The sequence below is a fragment of the Anas platyrhynchos genome, chromosome 22 (assembly GCF_047663525.1).
Source record: "Anas platyrhynchos isolate ZD024472 breed Pekin duck chromosome 22, IASCAAS_PekinDuck_T2T, whole genome shotgun sequence".
Classification (NCBI taxonomy): Eukaryota; Metazoa; Chordata; class Aves; order Anseriformes; family Anatidae; genus Anas; species Anas platyrhynchos.
In genome coordinates, this window is record NC_092608.1 from 7741836 (window position 1) to 7766414 (window position 24579).

The window sequence follows — 24579 nt, forward strand, 5'->3', positions numbered from 1 at the left end:
GAAAAAGAGGTGCTACCAACATTTTGTTGGGAGTTTTGAGCATCTCCGAGTTCTCAGACACTGCATCTGACAAACCTCACCTGGCCTGCTCCTCCCCGCTGCCCTATGCCCTCCAGGTAAACGTGCTCCTCTGATAGTATTTCAGGGGAAATTACTGGGGCATATAGCAAAATCCTTGAGATTTTCCATTCCCATTTTTTGGCAAGCAGTACAGTTTTGGAAAAAAGAGCTCATGAGTGGGAGTGAGGTCCTGGTACTACACACACATGGAAGGGAAAGCTACATAGGCACAGAAAGGATAACTGAATTACTTCTCTTTTTTATCTGCCTAAAAATAGCCAGTTTTGTCTGTGGGCTGCCCTCATCTTCAATGGCTCATCCTCCCACCCCATGCACGATAAACGAAACGGGCAAGAAGAGCACCGGGTCAGCCCAGAGTCACAGCGTGGCACCAGGCACCGGACGGGCTCGGAAGGCAGCAGCGCACTGCCAAATCCACGTGCTGAGAACTGCACAGAAACCACACGTGGTGACCAAGCCAATAAAACATGGAAGTGAAAAAGCGTGAAAAAGCGTTTCTGGGTATAAAAGGTACTACCCATGCATACCTCTGTGTTACGTGACTTTTGTGACATGCTATGTACATACATAAATTCAACTGAAAATACCCGATGTTGCAAACCCAGACCTGAAATTCATGACAGTGTTACTCATGAAATCACATGCAGAGAGCTGTGATGAATGAATTTCTTGAATACCTCTGACCATGTGCCTCCCTCCAGCCTAATTCAGCTTTTCTAGGACTTACTCGAGATTTGCAACCTGCCAAGGGCTGCAAATAAAAGCTCAAACGGAACCTAGCTGCGAAATTTCTCTTCTTTGCCTAAAACAGGGAATTTTCTTTCAACCTTGTGTTTTCTGAAAGCATAAACCAAGATATTCCCAGCCCTGGCTTCTATTCTCGTAGCATATTTTTCCACGCTGAAAAGCTATTTTAGGTCATTCTTCACAGTTACTTTTATATTTTACATCAATTTAAATTTTTACAGTCATATTTTCCCACAGGCAACTGTATTATATCTTCACAGAGGAAAGAACTGAAAAAATATATCTTTTTTCCCCAAAATGGGATTCAGATATTTTAAGTGGTTTTTAAGTGTTGTGTGGGGTATATAGAGGATAATACAGAGCGATTTATTACCAGCGTTAGCACATTTATGGCCTGTGCTTTCAGCTGTTTTACACACGTTACGCACACGCGGGTTTGGTTCTGGTACTGAGCACAGAGTGCCTGCGAGGCGCTAGCCAAGACCAAAAAGCAGGCAGCAGCTCGAGCCTGCTGGACAGGTCACAAACCTCAGATCCGGGAACCCTCCTCTGAGCTGCACCCGACCTTTCCTGCTCACCTGCGGGGAAACCCGGTGCTGGCGGCGCCCAAACCAAGCAGCCCCAAGCCCTGCGCCGCAGCTGCTGCCCCTGAGCCCTGAGGAGCTCGGCTTGGCCTGCGGGATGTGGCAGGCAGATTGCAGAGGCCAGCAGCAAGCTTGTCCCTGCAGCCCGAAGAGGAGAGGGCCAAAGGTCCTCGCGGAGGACCCGGAGCCGAGAACCCCTCGCTGGTCACTGAGAACGCGGGGAAGGAGAAAGCCGTGCGCGGCAGCTTATGTTTTTCTGTAAGCAGCTTATGTTAACTGCACGAAACACAGAGAGCTTCTCGCATCTACAGCTTTTCTTCCTGTTTTCCAAATAATTAAAAGAGCAGCTTAAAAGTGTTTTTTGGCATTAAAAATATTTGCAGTATCCCACCAGAAAAGCAAAACACTACTTTCCCATGGCCGTGCTGATTTAGCAAAGCTTATAAATAACACCGGGCTTCCAGCTATTACCATTTGAAAAAAAAGAAATGAATAAAAGGAAAATGGTATCATACGCTCACAAATAAACATCACTACATTTCTAAGCTAAATTTCCTTGATAATCAAGCTTTACAAACAAACACGTAGGACAGTTAGCCAAAAGCACCCATCCCAGATATTGTCTACTATCAAAACATTCCTTTCTCTGTGTAACTTTAAATGGAACATTTAACGTGAAAAACAAATCTCTTCTTGATTGTTTTTCTGATAAGATACTCCTAGAAACGTGCAGCCGCTACCACACTCCAACAGGACAGTCTTTGAGAAGCAGGAGGCAGAGAAGATGGAGCCAACAGGCTGAAAACATACCCAGTAACATTTTCATTCAAAGGCAACTCAGTTTAGGCAACCTCACCCTTATATCTGCTAAATAAAACTAGACACTGAACAGAAAAGGAATGGACCCCAAAATCCTAAAGATACTTTCTTTTCCTACTGACATGCAAGAAAAATGGTCCTTGTCCACCATCATTTATTTTAGAAGGTGAAAAAATGTGTGTTTTTTTTTTAAATACATATAATTCTGTTGTGTTTGGAAAGCACGCTGCCTACCAAAGCGGCAGGAGGCAGCCAGGACCCCACGCAGATACTCACAGTGCTGTACACAGCGGAGACGGCCGGAGTGAAGATCCGATCCTCGAGGGGCTGCTGAACAGGACCTCGGGGGATTCTGCAACACAGCACGTTAAGGAAAGCAACTGCGGAGGAAGGGGCGCGTTTCGGGAGACACACACAGGGAACCTGCTGTTTGTCACAGCACCCGGGCACCTTCCGCACTCAGGCAGACACCCAAACCCCCCCCAGCACTCACACACAGCCAGGCAGCCACAAGCCCTCAGCCCTGCCCGGGGAGGACGGGTGTCCACAGGACAGATGTCACCGACAACCAGAGCGAGAGCCGCCGCAAGCAAACGAATCGTCAAACGATCTACAAAGCCTTGGTCCTGTCAAGAGAATCCCCCACCTCCGGTTGGGTGGGGTTTATTTTTTGGTTTGTTTTTTTTTTTGCAGTGGTTATTTATTTATTTATCTATTCTTTTTTGAAAGAGTAAGGGGAAAAAAACCAAACCCGCAAACCCTCCACATTCAGCGAGGCAAACCCTGCTGACCAGCACAGCATTTTCTGACAAAGGCCCAGCCTGTTTTGCTAACCGTGCTGGAATTGTGTTCTAATTGTTTCCTTGTTTGCCTCTCTTCAACCATCAACTCCTTTCCTCATCCACCCACCGAAACTGCTTCTAAAAGGGGTTTTCAAGTAGATTTTGAGTTTTGATGCTATGTAAAGGCAAATTGCAGTTGTTTTCTCAAATTGGAAAGGTATTGTGGGAATCCAGGAAAACAATAAGGGAAAACAACTATTTAACAAACAAAAAACCTAGAATCCACTTTAATTGTGGAATAAAACAAATAAGGGGATGCAAGTATATAAAAAAAAGCCTCCTAACCTAGCTAACACCTGAGGTCCAGCAGATGTTTACTCAATAACAGACACTCACTGTCACAAGAAAGCCATGCTCAACTATCCAACAAGTGTTCCAGTAAAAGCCATATCAGATTTCACTTTTTTCCTTGTTTACATTTTATACATGAAGCCTCCTGGAAAATGCAGTCTGAGTGAATACATTTCTTGCACACAAGCCAGAAATCACATGTCAGTATAACGGCGGATGCTCAAGTGTTATAGCCCTTACGTTTCCCACTTCTTTCTTTCTCAAAGTGGGAAGAAAAAAAAAAAACAAACCACAATTGTTGAGTTTAGATAAAATGAGAAAAAATGCATATTAGTTAGATTTTCAAGCTAATCTTCCAGGTTGTCTTGCAAGAGTCCTCCCCGCAAACACTGCTGCCCAAAAAAAGCTCCCCGCAAACACTGCTGCCCAAACCTCTGCAGGGACCAACACTACAGCAGCAGCAGCGACACTGCCAGCGCTGACAAGGCTCGATGGTGTGTGAGGCATCAAAATCCCACCTGCTCGCCTCCTTAAAACGCAGGAAATGTTAAGGCTGAAGGCTGGGCTGTTTGGGTGTGAGCTGCTCTGCAGTTGTCAGCCATTTGCAGCACTCCCCAGCCAAGTCTCCTCCTCTTAGAGCAGAGCTAAGGCAGCACAGAACAGCTACCATAGCTCCCTATTTCACTGCTGAATGCATCTCGATAAAGGCCAGCCCTCAATGAGCACGCTGAAAAATTTTGTTTTAAAGACATCCTAATTTCGTTACATGTTAATTTAACATTCCAACGGCAGGTGAGATGAAAAGCCTGCGTTATAGGATTACGCACAGAAAAGGAAGCCTTCTGACCTCCACAGCCCTTTTGCACGTTAAGTAATGTCCCCGTTAAAGCCCGGCAGATGTAAAACAGCACGCCCACGGCCAGCACCGGACTGAGAGAACAAGAGAGAAGAATCTGGCACCGCTGGTTCCCAAGGCAGTGCTCAGCCTACATCTCTTTTTTTTTAACGAGTGCAAGAATTTATTTGCAGTGTCTGAGGCTTCTCTTCAATTTGCAGACTTGCCAACTCATGCATAAATGGTATCATTTGATGAAATAAAGAGGTTTTATCAAGTGTATTCAGCGTCTGTCTCCTGACTTTACATCCCAGATGCTTTGACTTTGTGAAAACCATGAACCACAGCCATCCCGAGAGAAAACTGTGATTCTTCCTCCCTGCAGCTCCCGGGCATTTGGGGTACGGGAGGGCAAGAGCAGCAAGGAGGCTGCTCACATTTCTCCACCGGCCTCTCCAGAAGGAAGGTTACCCATGTGGGAGCGAAACCTGCCCTTGAATTTGCAGGACTCAGGGGCACTCCCGTGGGCAACGCATGCTGCTCCCTTCTGCTGAGATGCGACCGCTCGCTGCAGCGGGGGGAACGCAGCTTCGTGGCCCTTCGCTGCCTCTGAGCACGGACACGTCGGATCCGATTATCCGCCCCTGCAGACACAAACGGCTCCCACCGATTTCCGTGGGAGCTGCTCTTGCATCACAAGACCGAACGAGCAGGCGCTGCTTAGAATTTAAGCTTCTCGAGTGGAGGATGAGTAATACTTTGAGTTACTATTTACACGGAGAACTACACAGTGCTTTATGGACATTAACAAAATTACATGCAAAATCCTGACTCCTGTGAAAAGACAGAAAGGTTTGTCACAGGCTTAAACGGAGACGACGCGCCACTTCTAGCCTCCACCCCAAGGCCTTACATTCACTGCTGATTCAAGGAAACCTTTGGGAGAGGGAGCTTAGAAACCCACCGCCAGACACAACAAGCCAAAGCAACGAAGGAACATCTCCGATCAGAGCCCAGTCTGCGACCCAGGAACTTGCTGGCCCCTGAGTGAGCCTGAGCAGCCCCAGCCAGGCTCTCCCCAGGGCCACAACACCTAAAGGGCGATGTGAGAGCATGAAGAGAGGGTGCTGGGGAGAGACGCCAGCTCCACAAAGACATTAGGAACAGATACTAGCTCGCACCATGCCTAGGAAGAACTATTTAAGTAGCAATTAAAAATACAAATACTGTTGGTTATTTATAGAAATGTCCTGTCTGCCAGGCTGAGCTTCTTTCTAGATTGACACTGGACAAGGAGGAAGAGCCACGGAGCTCCTGCTGACAGGTCCGCGTGTCCCACTGCAGGGTGCAGAACAAAACCCCACAACTTTTCCGTGCACCAGCTGTTGCCATACCCAGCATAACTGCAAACCACCTTCTGATAAAGGCAGAGGCATGGATTTAAACTGCTGCCCTCTTGTCACATCTGAGATTTCCCATCTGGAGGCAGTTCTGATAACTAACTGAGCAATGCCTACTTCAAAAGGGATCGTTCCCGAGTTTGGAAAACCTGTTTCATCCTCAAGAAGGCTGGGATTTATTTTCTTATTTTAGAACTTATATAAGCCAGGGGAAAATAATCTTCTTTGAGCAGAGTAACCTCGCTTTTTGCACCCAGGAAGAGAGCTGCCCTGCGGAGTGAGCAAGTTAGATGAATTTTCATAGTTTGGCGAGCCGTTTAAGATCACTTCTGGAAGGTGCTGATTCTCAACAGATTGAAAAAAGACCTCTAAGTCCTGTTGGTAAAGGACTTGACCTGGACACAAGACCAACAGGGACAAAAATGCCTTAAGTTCCACTAAGCCTTAATGAGATCCGATGGGTGGAGAAAGCGATTATTTCCAGCACCTAACTTCTGGCACCTACAGACACACACTCTGCAAACAGCTGGGCGAGGTCAGCTTCCCCCGCAAGCCTCCGGATAGCGCTTCGGTCCCTGGGCAGCCGTGGCCACCTTCCCTCCCCTTAAGGGGCTGCATCCCGGGGCACTCACCAACAGTTACTGTCCTGGAACCTTTTCAGGAGAAACAAGCCAGAGGAGTTGCACCAATCATGAGCAGATTTGTGCTAATGAGGCTGGGTTTTGGTTGTTGGCTTTTTTTTTTTTTCTTCTCAGAGAAGTGGGTTAAGAGGGACAGCATGGGAGCCTCTGCCACGGGATGTGAATGGGTCACAGCAGGCAGGTGGGAAGTGAAGCCTCATCCAGCAGCAGTCACATCCACGGCTACGTGCAGCTTCAGAGGCAGGAAATCATGCTCTGGAGACACCCATCTTCTTTCACTACCTGGAGAATTCAGCCCCCTTCACCACAGCCAAGACCCCCTCCATCCTGCTACACTGTGCAACCCACGTGGACGCTGTCCCCCTGCTGCCCCCATCAGTGCAGTCAAGTCGAGGTGTTAAGGTATCACTCAGCCTGGCTCCCTGCTGCAGAGCTTAAATAACCACGGCACAAATAAAACAGGAATATGTTGAATAATTCAGGCAGCTCTTTCATGTTACTATTCTGGCACAGCCAGATCCAATTCAGGAGGATCCTGCGCCTTCCCTCCTCCTCTTCCCCCCCCAGATCCTTGCCACCCACGTCACTCTCTTCAGCTGCTCCAATTCAACTATTTGTGCAGCCGTACTCTACGCCGCATCTCCAGAACGATCTGCTTCACACCAGGAGGGTGGGACGGGGGTTGTGGAACAGCAAAGCCAAACCCAAACCTCGCGCCGTTCTCATGGATCCGTTACTGCAGGGAGCAAAGACAAGGCTGGCGGCAAAGCAGGCGAGCAGGAGTGCTGAAAAGCAGGCGGATGAGAAGGGGGAACCTCTTCAGCCACATCTGCAACGGGCAGGTTAGTGCAGCACAACTACAGCCTCTGCTTCTTGTGCTTTTGCCAGGCTGAGCGACCCTCTACAGCTCTCCCTCCTCCGTCAGCATCGTGCCAGAGTCAGAAGGGCGCCAGGCAGCAGTTAGCTCCGGCTCTGCGTTCTCTTCGTTGCTCATTACCTCATGAAATACATACATATATGAAAATCCACTCAGGTCAGGCACTTCTGGCAGATTCACGAAGGCAGGCACAGATGCAGGAGGAGTTCCACCCAGTCCCCATCTGGCTGCAGCAGTGATTACAAACTGGAGAATTTCAGGAGCTATTAGAGACCCAGTGGGAGAAGGCAGGCAAAAGATCGTAATGCCATTTGGAAACGAAGCGGAATTCTTCTTGAAACCAAAAGTCTCCGTAAAAGGAGGATGGTATCTTTTAATTAGGCTGCCAGAACCACACGCTGAGGGCAGTGAGAACGTGCAGCTTCTCTGTAAGGCGATTAAAAACCCCCAGCAGAAGTGCCTGTCAGCTGGAGCATGCAGAGACACCGACAAATGCACAGCACTTCACCAAGAGTCAGCAGGAATTTCTTGCAGAAATCTCCCCCTTGTATAACACTCCTCTACTTGCTCTAGTAACGCCGCAAAACCAAAATACTGCAAGATTTTGTGCACTTCTACATTTAGGCAATGAACATCCTGAAATAGGGAACAAGGTACAGAACGGGCTTTCACGAGTTTCTCTGCTCCGCTGGTCTTCCTAAGACCAAAAGGGAGGAGGGGGGGACAACACTATTCTGTTTTTTCTCCAAAATAGATTCATTTTCCCTCAAACGGTGCTTCTCACCTAGCCTCATTTTCAGCAGCCAATAGCCATTTTATCCTCAGCATTCACTGACAGCCTCTGCCCTCGCTTCCAGCTTACTGTTAGAAGCACACATCTTCTCACATGAATAAAAATATCTGCAAGGACCCAAGGGCACGTATGCAAACATGTACACAAAAACATTCCAGAACTAATGACTTTTATCCTCACGTAGAAACAGGGCAAGTCTTCCACCCGCTCCCCCCAGGGTTACACAACCCCGCTGCATGTTCCCGCCTGCACCAAACCCGTGCGTTAAGCAACTGAAAAAGCCGAGATAAAGCTATCGAGCGAGATTACGGAAGGGCAAGAAACCACATCAAATTCAAGCCTTCAGCACTTCTTTCAGTATTTTGGTACAAGGAATTTATAAAAAGTCCTCCATCCAGGGAGATATTCGGACAGCACGGAGCTGGTAAGGGGCCGCAGCTCTCTCCTGTCTCCCCTTCTCTATTTAAGGTTCAGCTAAAAGGCTGGAGGGGAACATGCCAGCGGCAGATGCACCCACTTCCACGGGTTCAGAAACTGTGTGCCTAACTTAAAAGGTGAAAAGGGAAAGCAGCAGCTGGCTGGCACATCCCCAGCATCCCCTCCTTGGCTCCCTGCCTCCCCCCGGAGCAGGGTGAGGCCTTTTGGGGGGCACGCTCCCCCTTACCTGCTGTGAGCTCGGCTCGGGGCTGCCTCTGCCAGACGCACTGCCTCCTGCCGACACGGCCCCGCTGCTGGGGTCCCTCTGCTCTGGCACCGCACGCTCCGGAGACGAGCAGGAGCCAGCCTCACGCTCTGCTCAGTGAGCTTACACAGCGCAAAATCAAAGCGGGCTAGCGTCTTGAGAAAGCAAGCGTAAGCTAAAGAGAGAAATTCACCTCCTGCACGCTGCATGCAGAAATCCCACAGCCCTGCAATGTTCTGGGATTGCAGAGCTGGGAACCCTTCGATGCTCCCTGTCGGAAGGAGAATTAAATCACAGCACAAGCTCCTCAGTTAGGAAATCTTGCAAATCATTTCTCTCCACTTTCTGCTCCAAAGTCACTGCTTGCTACACCCAAACGCAGCAACAGGCACCACCACAAACACGTTTGTTCAGTGAGTACTTCATGAATCAATTTTCCCTTCAAAATAAATTCCTCTCCTGACTGGCTGCCTTTCAGAAGCCAAGGAAAGGAAACCCAGTAAGAGCCACTACAGCCTTTGGAAACAACGAGCCCTACCAAGCGACGTGTCACATGTTAAGCACAGAGCAAAAAACGCTGATCAAAACAGTGCCACCCGCCCTCTCTGCAACGAAACACTTCTTACAATCAGACTTCACCCAAGGAAAAGCCAAGTTGCAACACAAACGATTCTAAACTTTGGAAAAGCCAGGATCACTGCTGGCCGTGCAACCACAATTCAATCCCCTGTGGATATGCAGAATCAGACTCCTCATTCTCCAAGCACACGCTGGTTTTCCCCTGCTGTCCCTGCCTTCCTCACTCCTCCAGCTGTCTTACAGAAATCTAGCACCTTATACACGTCATAGCCACGCAGCCTTACTAATAAGAAACGTCAGACAATTAATAGCACAAAAATCAAAGCCAGCCACGGTTCAACTACCCTGGGAAATGTTTAAAGGCTCAGGAAGAACCCAATGAATGCTCAGCCTCTCGTAATCCTTTCACTGCCTGCATCCAGTGGCACTTCCAGCCCTGAGAAACGCACGCTGCCGGGCATGCAACAGCCCCTGCCTTGCCCAGATCTTGTTCTGCAGTGGATGTGGGCTTTGTTTGTCTGGCTGGGAGTCTTTCTGTTAGCGCATTCCTAATGGGGGACCACGTCTATCAGTCAAAACGCCACAAGAACAGTCTTCATGTTCAAGCAGTGGTTGTATTCTAGTTTCCTTAGATGGCTTCAGCTTGTCTTGCGCAATGCGATTAGATGTCAAAATAAAGTATGATTCAGAGCACTGAGTGTATCACAGGTCAGAAAGGAACAGAGGATTGTTGTTTCAGTATTTTGTGTTTACTGTTATTTTAGTGGGGAAGAACAGAAGTAACTTCTTTTCTGGCATGTGCACCCAGAAACATGGTCAAAAGTTAAGAGATACAGATGAAGAATTCCTTAAAAAGCCTTGTCGTCTTTACACCAATCCTTAATTCCAACATTAAGAACATATTAGTGACTAGTTAAATGCCTTAAAAAAATAAAAGAACATGTTGAAAGATGTTTGTAAAATGGAAGCAGCAGGGTTTATGGTGGGGACACTGCCTAAAATTACTGAGCTCTGTAATGGAACATCATTACGGCCCTATTCTTGTAAATAGATGCAAACCATACATCCACCGCCTTCTGTAATTACTTATAGCCAGAAGGATTTGAAGGCAAAAGCCATTATTAAGCTTGTTTCAACATTTTATGGCCTAATATAAAGATCCTTACTGCAACATGTGGAGTCGATGTTCACAACTGAATTGCGATTTGTCAAACATATAAATTTTAAGTAGATCAATGAAGTGTTTGTGTAAACTACTTTTTTAATCCATCATGTTATTTTGTGTATTAAACAGTAATACCAACATCTCTTTAAGTTTTCATTTATGAACTATTTTATACTTGCAATAAATGCCTTAAATAAGCATGTCTTTCGCTTTTGTAACAGAAACGTACTTACATAAATATTGTTTATGCTTCGCACAGTCTCACTGGCTCCTTTATGAGCTGCAATTGCCTCTGAAATGACTGACTGCAGGACTCTCCTCGTTCCCCGGCCGCGCTATCTGACGATAACGGGAAGCGATAAAGCTCCTCTGTCCCTCTTCAAAGCACCATCTCCCCAGCTGTGTCCAGAACCAAGCACTGCAAGCAATGAGGCTGTCGTTCCTTACCCAAGATTACGCCACTCTCTCAGTGAATGCTCTCCCTTTTAGCAGAACTTTTCTTGAAATTCATCTTAAGCTTTTCACTTAATTACCTATCATTAATCTCAGTACTTGCTTTCAAATAATCCCAAACACTTCCTCTCCCTTCTGTCTGCCACACGTCACCCAAACTGAACTGAATAGAACAGGGCAGCGGCGAGGGGGCTCAAAAGGAACGGGGCATACAGGTCCCCAGGAACCGTGACGGCCGTCAGAAGACAAGTTTCCCAAGGCTCCTCTGAAAATTACAGCTTGAAAAGTAAACGAGACCTTCAAAGGCCTCCTGAGAGGTGCGATCTCCCTTTCCTTCTCCTGGCGTTGCCACTGCTCCTCAAGCTATTCGGATTTCTCCTCTGCTTCTTCGGCAGGTTAACACCAAGCGCTGCCCCAACTGGGAGGTGCTGGCAGCCCCGGCCAAGGAACGACCGCAGGCGAGGCTCGAAGGCAGCTTCCTGCTGCCGACCCCTGCTGCAGCCGCACCGCAGCAGCCCCATCAGAGTGCATGATCTATTTATATTTATACCCAGACACGTCTTCGCGTCCTCCAACTTATGTGCCCTTTTAAATACCCATTCCAAAAAATCTCTCTTCCCAAATTCTTTCTTCCTACGCACGCCGATGCCGCACCGTGCCTCTCGCTCACCTCCCTACCACTTGCAGGCAATACATCGCGCTGTATTTTTTGCACTAGCGATGCCTTCGCAACCCTTTTAATACCAAGGCAGGAATCTGAGATCCTACTTCCCATCTGGCTGATCATTCGTGGTGATGAATGACATCAAGCCTTTCGTCAATCTAAGACGCAGCCCAGGCAACACCGCCGTGGAACACAGCACTTGGCTGCTTAGCACCACCATTCCTTCCAGCCTGCAGTCCACGCGGGATGCGTCTCATAGCAAAGCCCAACAGGAACGCTCCAGTGAGGCTAGGGGTAAGATAAAAGGAAAAAAAAAAAAAAAAAAAAAACACCTTTGTTGCAAATTAACTGTGCTTCCAGGATCTCATTCACTCCACAATGCTTTCAAATAAAAATTGGCAATATTAAGAGCAGCAGCTGTAGGCAGCTGCAATAGTTACACCTGCAGACAAGCACCTAATTATCTGGAGCTCATTACTTTCAGGCTCAGTTTTGCATCTCTAAATTAAAAAGAAATGGAGACAGTTCACCAGCACGTAAATCATCCGTAGACCTCACCTCACCCTGATGCATTTCATTCAACCTGCAAGCCATCAGGAGGGAGTTATCAGGGGAGCTGTCAGCCAATGTACCAGATCAGTGCAAATGTGGCAAAAACCCCATCAATTACTTTGTCCAATACAAGCGCGTTTCTAAGGGCAACTTGATTTTGTTACTTGATCTCCGTCTTTTTCAACTGCAACCCAAGTGCTGAAGTAAATCGCTTATTTTGACCTGGACAGTGTGTTTGGGGTAGAAGAAAACACCTCTAAGCCCTGTTAATCCTGCTTGGCCTTCCTTTAAGTGTGGTGTTTGGGGGGACGGGGCTGGAAGCAGTGGGTGACACGAGCAGCGTGCCTGAGTATTTTGTGTAACCACGAACTTTGCCCTGTGCCCATTCTTACTGAAGCATCTGCAATAAGATTTTTCAAAGCACACCCTGAATAAGGCTACATCCATGTTTGGACCAAACTGCCAAACACTGGTTTAAAAGCGGTGCCACAAAGCCACCCCGCAGCACATCTGTGCCAGGTTAGGGGACACAAGGTGAGCAGAGGGCCAGAAAGCAGCTTGTGCTCACACGTGGAAACCATCTCTAGCTGACTTGCTCTGAAGTATTTGTGTGATGGTACACTTTCCTCCATAAAACAACAGCCACTGCCATTTTTTTCTTAGTTCATATTTTATTCTTACAATATATGGACCTTTCTAAGAGATGGAAAAGTCAATAGATTTCATCAGCTCCTTTCAGCTGGAAAGTCATGGTATTGCCTCTCCAGAGAGGCAACAGCATCGTGGGGAATGTGCCGATGTAGCCTTAAAATTCCATTTAATTTTAGGAGTGTTATTTATGATTGTGCATGTCCGTGTTAATTATAACCCCCATTATGCTGCAGAAAGCAGGCTACGCTCAGGAACACGGCGCAGCCCCATTAGTCTTAGCAGTCCTACCCTGCTTGGCCCACGCCCCTGTGGCTCACAGCGACTGCTCCTGATCCTCCAGCTGCAATCCAAGCCGAGTCTCACACAGAAACCAAAATATTACAGCAGGAGAAATGCTCAACAGGAGCTCAGTGACAAGCATGAAACTGGTCGAGCTCCGGAGGCTCTTCCATACAGTACAGAGGACAACTGAGGGCCACTATCCCAGGGACAGAGGCCTGATGGAGCCTGTACTCCAAAACACACCCACAGAGACCAGAAGCAGAGATGCATTACACTCAAGCAGCTCTGAACAGCCGAGCATCAAAACCCAGGCCCAACCATCCCAATGAGGCAATGCCAGGAAGTCTGCACCTTGCAAACTGGGCGCTGCTGCTTAATATTACATGAAATTACTACAGAGCTTATTTGCCAGGTGTGCGGGACTGTGGGACTCCACACAATTATTATGAAGCTGTCTGGTGCTTCTTGTTCAGTTACAGACATGGCTCTTCATATCTGCATACTAAAGGCAAACCTGGATTTTTGCTCATCATCTAAAGAGGATGTACACTAAGACATCACCTCCTTATTTCTTACATTTACGAACTGATAGATCCACGCAGTCATAACTTCGAGTACATTTATGAGCATCCTACAGCATGACCATGCACCTTTACAGCTGATTCATACAAAGATGAAACTGGGAGGAGCACCCACACCTCCCCAGCACTGGTTTGGCAGGAATGGTACACCACCAGCTACCAACCACGTGGCTGGTGGAAAATCACATCAAATCTGATGAGGATCACAGGACCTGGGGTAAACGTGCATCACCCTACTACCAGAAATGGGGTGATGTGCCCAGGGAACCCATTCCCGGCTGGCTGTGAAGCCAGCCAACTGCAAAAGGTCAGGTCAAGAAACAGAGAGAAAATGCTCAAAGAAAATCTCGGAGGTTAGCAGAAGACAAGGAAGGTAAGGAAATCCCAGCTTTTAGTTGTCCTCTGCATGACACAGCACTTCCGTATCTGAACTCTCAATACTCACTTTCTAACACTCTCAGACTTTTTGCCTTTTGAAATCCAAATGCAGCCCTAGGTTCCTTTCAGGGAAGGAATCAATTCTGAAAAACAGCAACTCGGGTGGCTGGATGCAGTCAGAGCTATTTCAAGCGAGCTGCTAACCTGGAAGAGAGGACAGACAAGACTCTGCTCGAGGCTCCTTGGGGGAAAGGAAGTCACAGATAGCATCTACCAGAAGTCAGGTGGCATCAAAGGAAATGAGCATGCAATCCAAATAGCAGGTGCCTGCAGGCAGAAGGACACCAGGCCACGAGAGGAAGCACCAAGCTGCCATCCAGCAGCAGCGCTGCCCCACGAGGTGCTCCTGGCCTCCGTCACGGCCTCGCTGCCGCTTGCCCGGTGCCATTGCGAGCACGTTCACAATAAAATGAGCCTTTTCTTCCCAACTTCATGTACCACCTGAGTGCTATAAATGAATGAGCTACCGGATGGGACCAGGCAGGAAGATAGGAACGGGGAGGTTGCACCACAAAATGCTTCTGCTGCAGCTTCCCTCGGTGCATCCCTAGCATACGATGAAAGCTGTGGGGACGTGTCCGCTCTGGAGGCAGCTGCTGGAGCCAACTTCAACACAACACAGTGACCCTAAATGTTATTACGACTCTAAGCCTCCGTACAAAACATTTTCTCCAAATGCTTTTTTCCCTTTCACTCCCAAATGAGAATGCAAGCGGATCCCTTGAAAGAAATCATTTTCCTATAAAAATGGTAATAGTTTAAGCTTTCAGTAACCAAATTCACAGCACGACAGAGTTTTGCAAATCATAAATGCCTTGGAAGATTTATTCAAACAATGGAGGTTCAGGGGGCTGGAAAAGAAAGAGAAACAAGGTGAAGTACTGCTGAGTTACACCACGTGTAACACTCTGACTTTAGGTCACGAGAGAGCTTCATTGAGACATCAGCCAGAGAAAACAAAGATGCTCCAGGCATTGTGAATGCAGCTCATGCCGTGCAGCTCAGGAGACAGGGCGCTGAGCTGGGAGGCGTTAGCTTTGGCTCCCGCTGAGCTGCGAGGTGACTGCAGGTAAGACAGCCAAGACAATTGTGTGGGTTGTCAAGTGGATGCTCAGGGCTGAAGCCGTTGTAGTGTCAGCTCACTTGGTTTGGAGCGCTAGGAATGAAGAGATCGCAGCAACCTAATGGTAGTAACAAAGAGCTTTATGATTTTCCTGCTCTACTACAGAAAAGCCGTCTTTCATCTGCACTCATCACCTTAGGAGGCTGCCTGTGCTAACTGGCAGCATTGACCACAGCAACTAACAACCTGGAAGCTATAAATGGAGATATAAAACAAACAAAAAAAATCACCCAAATTAGGTAAGTAATAGATATTTTGTTGACCAGAGGCAGTCATTTTTCTCCCAAAATTCTCCTTTCAGTTTGGCAGCATCTACTACATCACCTCCTGTGCTCTAAAATGGTCCAAACATCTGCACATTCTCACGAAGACAGCCAGTTTCCTACCCCCAGTGCTGCAGGGTCAGCAGTTTATGGATTAGCTACTTCTTGGGATGTCCAAACAGGAGAAGCCTTCAAGATTTCTGATCAAGAGGCTCTTCCAGACATCCTCACACTGAAGTAATTAGCATTTTAGTGGCAGTTCACAAGTCAAAATAACTCAGCTGCTTCTTCTAATTAGAAGATTTTATGCAGCTATTACACCCCTGCTATTCTCAAAAATGAGGCACAGCTCGAAAGTTTCTGTCACCCAAACACTGATTTCTGTGGCCCTGACACAAACAAAACCGCTGTTGGTGTCAGCCTGCAGGCTGCCTGCCACTCACCTCTGGAAACGCTCCAGAACAAGACCACTTAATGCAGCCCTTCTCGTTATTACAACAAAACAGAAAACAAAACAAAAACAAAGCCAAGCTCAAGTAAAACATCAGCTCCTGCTGACAATAATGAAGCTCAGGGTAGCAAGCAGATTTACTGCGCAAGCGACTGAAGTTCATGGCTCTTGCTGTTCCACGTGGCTCTTGCTGCTCACATCCTTGCACCTCCACCACGCCGCTGGGTGGGGACCTGCTGCCAGCCCGACACAAAGTCCTGGTCCTACATCCAGCAGTTTCTCCACCAGCTCTTGTGGGGTGCACAGGCAGGGGAGAAAAAAACAGAAAAAAGACTTCAAAGAGCCTTGAGATTATAGTTTAAAAGTCGATTTACCCCTGCCTCTCCACCTCCACTGGAGCGTCACTTGGAAGCCTTCTGGCAGCACTGTTAATTGGAGGTGCAAAAGGGAACAACTGCAGGTCACAGAGCACACGCAGCACCCCTAGGAGAAACGAGGGCACCTGCCACCACGAGGACGGGACCACGTGCCACAGGATCCCCGGCCCAGCCCAGCCACGCCTCTGCCACCTCCCTTCCACAAGGGCCAACCATCACGATCACGTCGCTGCTTGGTGACCCAGCTCTGCCCAGTAGTTCTACTGAAAGTTGGTTGTTTTTTTTTGGCAGGCTGGAAAAATTGGTCAATTTAAATTGTCAGCCTATTTAAATTGCCAGATATTCGCAGGCCCATTACACCCAGCCCTGAGCAGCGAGCAGGAAGGCAGCCCCGTGAAAGCAGAAAGCAGAGCCACCCTCAGCTGCAGCTCACGGGTGCTTCTGCCTCATCCCACCGTGGAACTGCAGCCTCTGGATGAAGGGAGCAGTGCCGGGCAGTAAGGCACGGAGCCTGAATTCAGTGTTTGTAAGCTCTGTGTTTTCATCTACAAAACACGAAGCAAAGCACAGCATTAAGAATACCACAAAACCTCCCCAACAATTACTAAGAGATAAGAGAAACCACTACAGCCAACGAAGCACTTGCCTTCACCTATGACATCCAAAAATTGATGTTTTGAAACAGAAGCCTGCGCCTGTCTCAGCTGAAGCAGAACGCTCTGCCTCGCCCAGTGGCTCTTCCTCTTCTGCGTTCGAGTAGAGGAACCAGGTACGGCACAAAGTTCAGCTGTGTACGTACCATGCTCCTCAATGCTTCCTCCTCTGTACCTGCACCTCTGCCCAACTGCTGCTGCCTGCGTCAGGTCCAGGCAAAACGGCCCTGAGGGGTCAAAATAAATTCTGCAAGCTGCGAGACAGAAAGAGATAAAGGAAAGCAACAGGCATGTTCACACCAGCTGAAGGAACAAGAAGCTCTGTGATCCTCTAAGATTATTTTTGTCCCTTCACTCAAGCCAGCAGGGAGGTAAATCTCCAGAAGGAAGCGTAGTAGGACAACACAGCTTAGTCTTGAGAGGGACAGTCTGCTGGGTGACAGAAATTCCACAGTCAACAAAACCCAGGCAAGACAGAAGAAAGGTTTATTGGGCCTGAAGAAGAGGTCCTGCCTAAACAATGATCAGGAGCCCTGGGAGATGCAAGTCTGTAGTGCCAACAAAGTGGACTAGAAATTATTTCAGGGTGCTCATTTACGGACCAAATGGGCAAGAATGAACGGCAGAACCCACGCAGACCACATGAGCTTCACAGCAATGTGAGCCAGCAAGCTCCAGGACAGATGTACAAAATTTATCCTGTATTTGCCACAGAAAAAATAAAAGGAAACGTGGGAAGAGTGACATCTGACCTGAGAACAGGTCTCCCATGGCTTCTCTTACCCACCACGAGAGTTGTTTCTTTGGTACTCTCTGATTTGACGTCTTACAGCTCCTTAGTTAGCAATTCCTCTCGGTGCCACCAGCTCCACAACACAGTGAATCCCTCAGGAGATGTTTCACATACCAGCTTGAGCACGCCAGCTCTTGCCCACTTGCTGGAAACACGCTCTGGCGAGGGCACGCCGCCACCACCAGCAGCGCCCTTCGCTCACAGGATGCCCTGCAGACACGATCCCAACCCAAACCCCATGAGCACCTCCCGACAAAGACTCCCCTTGCCTCTTCCCGATCCTCACCACCCACAGGAGGGCCGAGCACCGATCTGTGCTCAGGGTCAGGCTGCTTCTCCCCAGCCCCCTGACCAAAGGTGTGTCTATCGACGCTGCGTGCACTAAAACCCTGGCAGTGGCACGCAGCTGCTTCAATGCGGCTGCACAGGATGCATTTGGAGGCCAGCTCGAGAGCTCCAACGTGAGCCAAGGTTACCCACAGGCGGGTTGTGCTCACAGCTTATCTGCCGAGCTGCAGGCGGCTGTGCCTAGGAATGTGAAATTGTCCATTTTCTGGTGGGAGGATTAAGTGCGCTTGGAAAGGAAACCAAAATCACCTGTATTAGCATTGGGAAAGGGAGCAAAGACAGACCACAGACAAGGTTTAGCTTGGTGCTGATGAATTAACGTAGCTCTCCCCACTCTGTTTAGTGCAGTGGTGGCTAAAGCATTTATAGGAATGTGATACCGACGCAGCACTGAGCCCTGATTTATATACAGGGCACACTTCTAATGGACAGGACATCTAAAAGGCAACAGTCAAATAAAAATAAAATCAAGGTACCTGCTACTGAAATCTAGGGGACTGGTTTTCAAACAACAAATCTGCCATTCCCAACTGGCGCAAGGAGCCACGGGGCACAGGGCTCTCCATAGGCTGTTGCCTCCAGTCATCGGAGGACTTCAAAGCAGAAGGGAGGGGAGAGGAGGAGACGGCCACCTGCACCCGGCTGAATCAGGTTTGGTAACAAAAATTCCCAGAGATTTTAACGTAGCGGACTTGGCGACAGAAGGCTGAAATCCTCACGCTCTCTCATCCCTGCAGAGGTAAAGCAGGAGGTAGCTGTCATTAAGCCATCCTCCACACAAGACTCCTGCCCAGAAGCTGCTGTGCACAGCACCCAGGGCCCCTCGCCTGCTAACAACAAGCTCATCTCCACCACAGCCACAGGGAACCTGGACAGGACAGGACTTTCCCAAACCACCCCTAATGCTGGCTGCTACCCAGCTGCCTCCCTCTCACCGTACCGGTGATTTCACACAGAGGTCCTCGCAGAAGGAAGCGGTGCTGGGACTGGAGGATGTCTCCGCAGGTCTCCACCAGCTATTCTAAAAACTCCTTGCTCAGAAAGCTCCAGCGTGTGCTACTTCGGTGCGTGAAGTTATCTGGCACAGCTTGAGAAACAATAATTTAGCAGCAGCTTGTGAAATTGGCTGCACTCTGTTCTAAATTTATGCGAGATACGGTGTATTATCTCGGATACCGGGCCCAAGTCTTCATTAGCTGAAAAGGTCCCTTGAGGCAGGAGCCAGTTTTCAGGCCAGGAGCTGCGGCACCAGCGGGCAGCGCACCCGTGCCCGGCACCGCGTGGCCCCAGGGCGACCGTGCCAGGGGCATCCCTGTGGCACCGCAGGCAGCAGGGACAAGCAGCTTGGTGCGTGCCAGCAAGGGAAGTGTTTTCAGGCACTTGTCCTCGTAACAAGGAACCTCAGCGGTTGCACACGGGGATATCTGACCCAGCGTTAAGGCTCTGGTGTGCGGGTTCGATCTGATTTTGGGGAAATATTAAAGCTTCTTTAATTCAGGAACAATTAAAGCATCTCCAAGTCGCAACGCAAAAATACAGAGAAACATAGATTTTTAAGCAGATTTAACTTGAAACAGTTTTCCATGGATGCCCAAAGGACTGTGTGAAGCTTTCAGTTGTCACATCCCGACCCGTATAAAGAGCTCTTACTCCATAATCTTCCATAATACTTTAAGATGAAAGGTATCCCACCCCTCCTGTTCCTCCCCAGTCATCTCACTCCCCATCCTTCCCCATGCTCGCAGCGAATAAAGAGATTACAATGCACAATTTTTCTCCGCAAATAATGTCATTTGATGGCACAAGAACCGAGAGCTGCAATAACCACTTATGTCCAAACCACTGCGTTGCATAAGCCAAGCATTTCCGAGGTCAGCCCGTACCTGCACGGACAAACAGAGCCCTTATTTTTCAAGTGAGGAAAAGCTATGTTGAATCAGAAAGCAACATAAAGGGGATACATTTCAAGTGTGTTTATGCTGCCTGCTACCAGCAAATTAACTTTTAATTTCCCCAGATACTTCTGAAATATATTCCTTAAATACTAGAACAGAAACAGCATTCAAGAGCGCCCATAAGCTTTGCACCCACTTGAACCAAGTCCTTCCTAGACATTTGCAACACCCAGAGTAAAGGGATGAGTTTATGACTTCTCCAAAAATCATAATTTTTCTTCTAAAACACAGAAAAAATAAAATAAAATACCACCACCACCAGTGTGGCACTTAGGTATCAAATCTGCCAGCAGTTTTGCTAACCATGCCCTTGGTTTAACATGCAATCCTGCCCCTGTTTAACACCAGCTGGACTTCTCTGCAATGGGCACAGAGGATGGGCAGAACCACAACCACAGACCCATGCTTCCCGATCCAAATCCATCACCTGATCATGAGCAACGTATGATCAGGAGGGAAAAAAAACTACCCTGAAGCTAGGTAAATCTTGCATTTAATCTAAAGCACTTTGGTTAATCCCATGTTTCCAAAAATAACTTGTAAGGGCCAGCAGACCAGAGTGTAGCAAATTTTAAGATTTTGCAGAGAAAACTAAGTTTTCCCTATGAAAAAGAAAAAAAGAAGTACCTTCTGTAGAATGGAAAAGCATTCAGATACAGCATAACTAACCTCTTCAGAGACCATTTCAGCTAATTAAAACTTACAGATGTCCAAGCTGAGCTAAGCTATTCACAACTTTTCACACGCAGTCGCTAAATGGATTAATTGAAAATAGATACCCTAGAGTAGGAATAATTTGTAGGGGAAAAAAAAAAAACACTATTTCAAGATTTACTGAATTATTTCTACCTCTGAATGCTTCTACAACAAGCCTGCTACCTGTTGATTTGGTACAAGGATCCTTAGGCACCCAGCATTGGATCAGTTTGTAGGAGAGGCTGCTTCTCCAATTAAGCGAAATATTAAGTGTGATCTCTATTCATATTTTAAATAGAATCTGAAGTGATTGTGTATATATCCTGTGATGTTTTCCTCTAAATTTTAAGAGTGTTTTGCCAAGATAAAGTATTTAGCAGGGTCAGCTATTTCATCAGTTACCTCTTCTTTTTTCTAACGCAGGCTTTCTTCCACTTCATACCACATATTATTAATCTTTGCCCATATACCAATCACAGCCAACAGCTCTCTTTAAGGGGAAACCCAGCTGGAAATCCCCAACAGGATCTGCGGACCTTGAATTCTGATTCATTTCATCAAACTTGCTATAGCCTGAAGTACTTGGCCGTGTCTACGTAGAAAGGCTTTTTGTTGCTGTTTAAATGGACGCTGCCATTTAGCTGACTTATACCAAACGTGCTTGGAGATACTTCTTAATATATCCAGATGAACCGATAGGAGGCCTTTTAATCAACTGCAACAGAAAGCATCCAAAGAGAAGCCTGTACCACTAGAACTAAATCACATTTAAAAAACTATCAAGACAAAAAAAAAAAAAAAAGAAAACCTTTTGCGAGGACAAGTAAGGATCTGTGCAGAGAGGAACAGAGAAGGCTGTTTTCCAAGAAAAGTGGTTACTCAACTGGGTGGGTATCATGCAATATTTATAGATTTGCTGGAGCAGCCTCCTCTAGCGAGCCAGCGAAGCCGCGCGCTATCTGGTGCTCGCAGAGCCCTGCAGCAGGGGCAGGCTCCCCGGCTCCCCTCCCCTCACCGCCTCCAGGCCTGCCTGGGTCCCGGGCCGGGGCAGCAGCCGCACCTTAGGAAGGACAAGAGGTACAACCACCGGCTGGCAGCTACGAGCAGAAATCCTCGAGGTTGCCATTTCACACTGATCCGTGATGGGAGGCTGTTTCTTTCCCATTTCGCTGGCCAATAAGTCCTAGCTATTGCACAGAAAAGAGCCCTGGGACGAAAAATCCTTTAGGACTTCTTTTTGAAGAGACCGGTGCAGTCAAGCTTTGTTTCTCCTTGGAAAGGGCAAACACAAACACCAGCAGACAAGAAAGCTGCTCTGCACCTGAGGAAAGCCCCCTCCTGCTCAAACACAGCCCGCGGGGCCCCCCTGCCTTACACCTCCAGGACTGAAAAGCCCACGAGTGGAAGAAAGAAATCACCAAAGCTCTTCAGGCCATCTAGGGAGGCAGGCGCTCTTGAACGGAAAAATATGAGCACTCTTTAGGACCCTCCAAGCAGCGACGGGAATTTGAGATGTGCTGAGATACGGAAACATGCACAGCAAGGCCATTTACTTCACAACAGGCACAGAAACAGGGCCATCAGCCAAGAGGAAAAAGAAATATTAAGGCCACAGAGCAGAGCTCAAGCAAAAGAAGTTACCGTTTCACCATACAGCCTCTATTAAAAATTACTGCAAGGCATTAGTTTTATGTATGCAATCTGGTTCCCACTTAGACTACTTTAATTTCACATTATTTTGCCTTGCATTTACCTGATCTGCTACATTTTAAAAGTTAACAAAATATATACTAAATGACCAGCTTTGGCATGTTTTTACCACTACCGGCTATATCATCATCTTCCTGCAGAAGGAGAGGCATTTATATTCATTGAAGTTCAAAGTAATAATCACATTTTTTCCTTCTGTGGCGTTAGTCCCCTCTGCTGTGGACGACATCGGACCAGCGCTTTATTCTAGAACAGTTTGTTTCATGACGTCTTAAGAACACAGAAACCGGTGCAGGTGCTCAGGGCAGCAGGCCTGGCGCTCGGTTATCGTGTTTGTCTGTCACTGGCCCAGATGATTCACACGAGAACTGAGGTCTCACCTGGGGCTTCAGCCAGAGGAAATCACCTTCTCTGCTTCCAGCCAGACCCGGAGCGTGGTGGCTGCCAGCATCCCCCAGCCTCACTTTTTCAAGTGCAGCTGAGCTGCGGGCACATCTCCGTAACTTCCAGGAGATGAGGCGAGAGGAAGAAAGCGTTTCTCAACTTCCTAAAACCGTCACAGCAAGAGCCGTGAGAGGAGGTTAGAGCAACGTGCTGAGCGAGCACTAAAGTTTGTTCCGTTTAGGATTCAGCTTTCTCTCTCCTCCTTTCCCCTTCACCGAGCAGGGCACGCTTGATGGACTGCAGTGGGCAACTCGGCACTTCGTTCAGCTTGCTCCGGTCCTCCCAATGGAAGAGTGTCCTGGGGCCAGTCCACACATCCCACCTGAAGAAATGCTGCCTGCTTTTAAAGCCCAGGGGCTTCTGACACCGCTCACCTCTAAGGACAAAGCACGCACAAGGACCTGAGTGGAGCGGGAACGCAGAGCCTGGCGCTCGCACACCTCCAGATTCACCGCAGTGAGAGGGGTGAACGATGCCACTGCTCAACACGCTGAGCTTGCGGCCACACCAGCCGACAGGGACAGCTCAGAAAAGCCGTCTGCCCTTGGGCCTGCCAACCCAAGTGTGTGGTGCCTCCCAGATCGCCAAATTAACTGGCTCACGACACAGCCCACAACGGCTTCCAGGACTCACGCGCTTCACTAACTCCTTGGAGCAGGAACAGCTGACTTGCTCTTTTTGAGAGATGTGGATGATGGTGGAGCATGAGAAATGGCCATCTATGACATCTGTCAAGAGAAAGAGTAATTTGGAGTTCTCATCCTTGGAAAAGCTTTGTAGATACAATGGCTACTTAGCAAAGGGAGTAACAGAGCCTCCCGAATCTGATCTGCAAAGCCTGAATTTTGGTGTGGGGCCATGCCAAGCTGGCCTACAACCCTACAGAAAGCATTTATTTCCAAGGAAGTTCACATTTTCAAAGGGGATTAAAAAATTAATGTAAACAGACCTCAAGAAGACAGACATCTGAAACGGAAGAGTTTACATGAAAAGCAGTACTATGAGAATTAGTAAGAGGATGTGAGAAAGCAAGTCCAGATTTACTTCTCAGCAGAAGAGCTGGAGCTGAAAACACAGAGATAGGAGGGGAAACTAAGGAAGAGGATGTGAGGACCTGAAAAAGGAGAGTTAATCAAATTATTGTGAATCAATGAAAACCCATGGGGTTACCCCAGCAGTGGTATGTAAACCTGGCATCTCACAGTACAAGACCCCTAATAAAACAAAGGCCGTGGTTCATTTGGTCATGTTCTGACTCATCTCCTGCATTTTGTACTCCAGCCATGCCAGGAAAACAGAAAAGCTTTCTCCAATATCAGCCCAAATAGGAAGGCAACTATTGACCAAGCTTTAGCAGCTGCAGGCCTTTTTTAAAACCACATAAGTCAAATACACACATTTAATACACTGGATTCCTCTGCTCGAGAGGCACTCCACGGCTGCTTTTGCCAGTTGAGTGAAGGCAGCGTTAACATCCACACGCTTGGATTTTGGTTGTCTGACTACGGAAGGCTTAAAGGAACAAAACCACACTGTCCCCTTCCTTGTCTGGAGGAGCTGTCCCTGGTATACTTTACAGGGCCAAGACACCATGCGATTCCAGTGAAGCTCCTTCCCAACTTGCCTACATGATGAAAGCATCGATGCCCCTGGGTCCATTGAAGAGCTGCCCCCCACCTCCAGGCTCCTACAGCGCTCCCAGTAATTAACGGGCCCATTCGACAGTCCCGGGCCGATGGCGATGCTTTAAAATCCTCCCCGGCCTCCAACTAATCAAAATTGAGTCCGAGCGCTGGCGTTTTTAGGGCC

The 24579-nt window shown here is 48.0% G+C and overlaps 1 protein-coding gene across 19 annotated transcripts in view; it reads right to left on the reverse strand.

Annotated features, from left to right (window-relative positions):
- EIF4G3 (eukaryotic translation initiation factor 4 gamma 3) overlaps positions 1-24579 on the reverse strand; it is a 152347-nt gene that overhangs the window by 105184 nt on the left and 22584 nt on the right. For 15 of the 19 annotated variants that reach the window (XR_011804627.1, XM_027443099.3, XM_027443094.3 and 12 more), the window contains one exon: positions 2508-2583. Coding sequence is in view for 4 of the 19 variants with exons in the window: in XM_027443099.3 (XP_027298900.2) it covers positions 2508-2583 (76 nt within the window). In the remaining 15 variants the exon portion in view is untranslated. Of the gene's footprint in view, positions 1-2507; positions 2584-8574; positions 8655-24579 lie in introns of those variants that run through there. The other 4 variants (XM_072026777.1, XM_038166586.2, XM_072026778.1 and 1 more) reach the window with 4 other exon arrangements.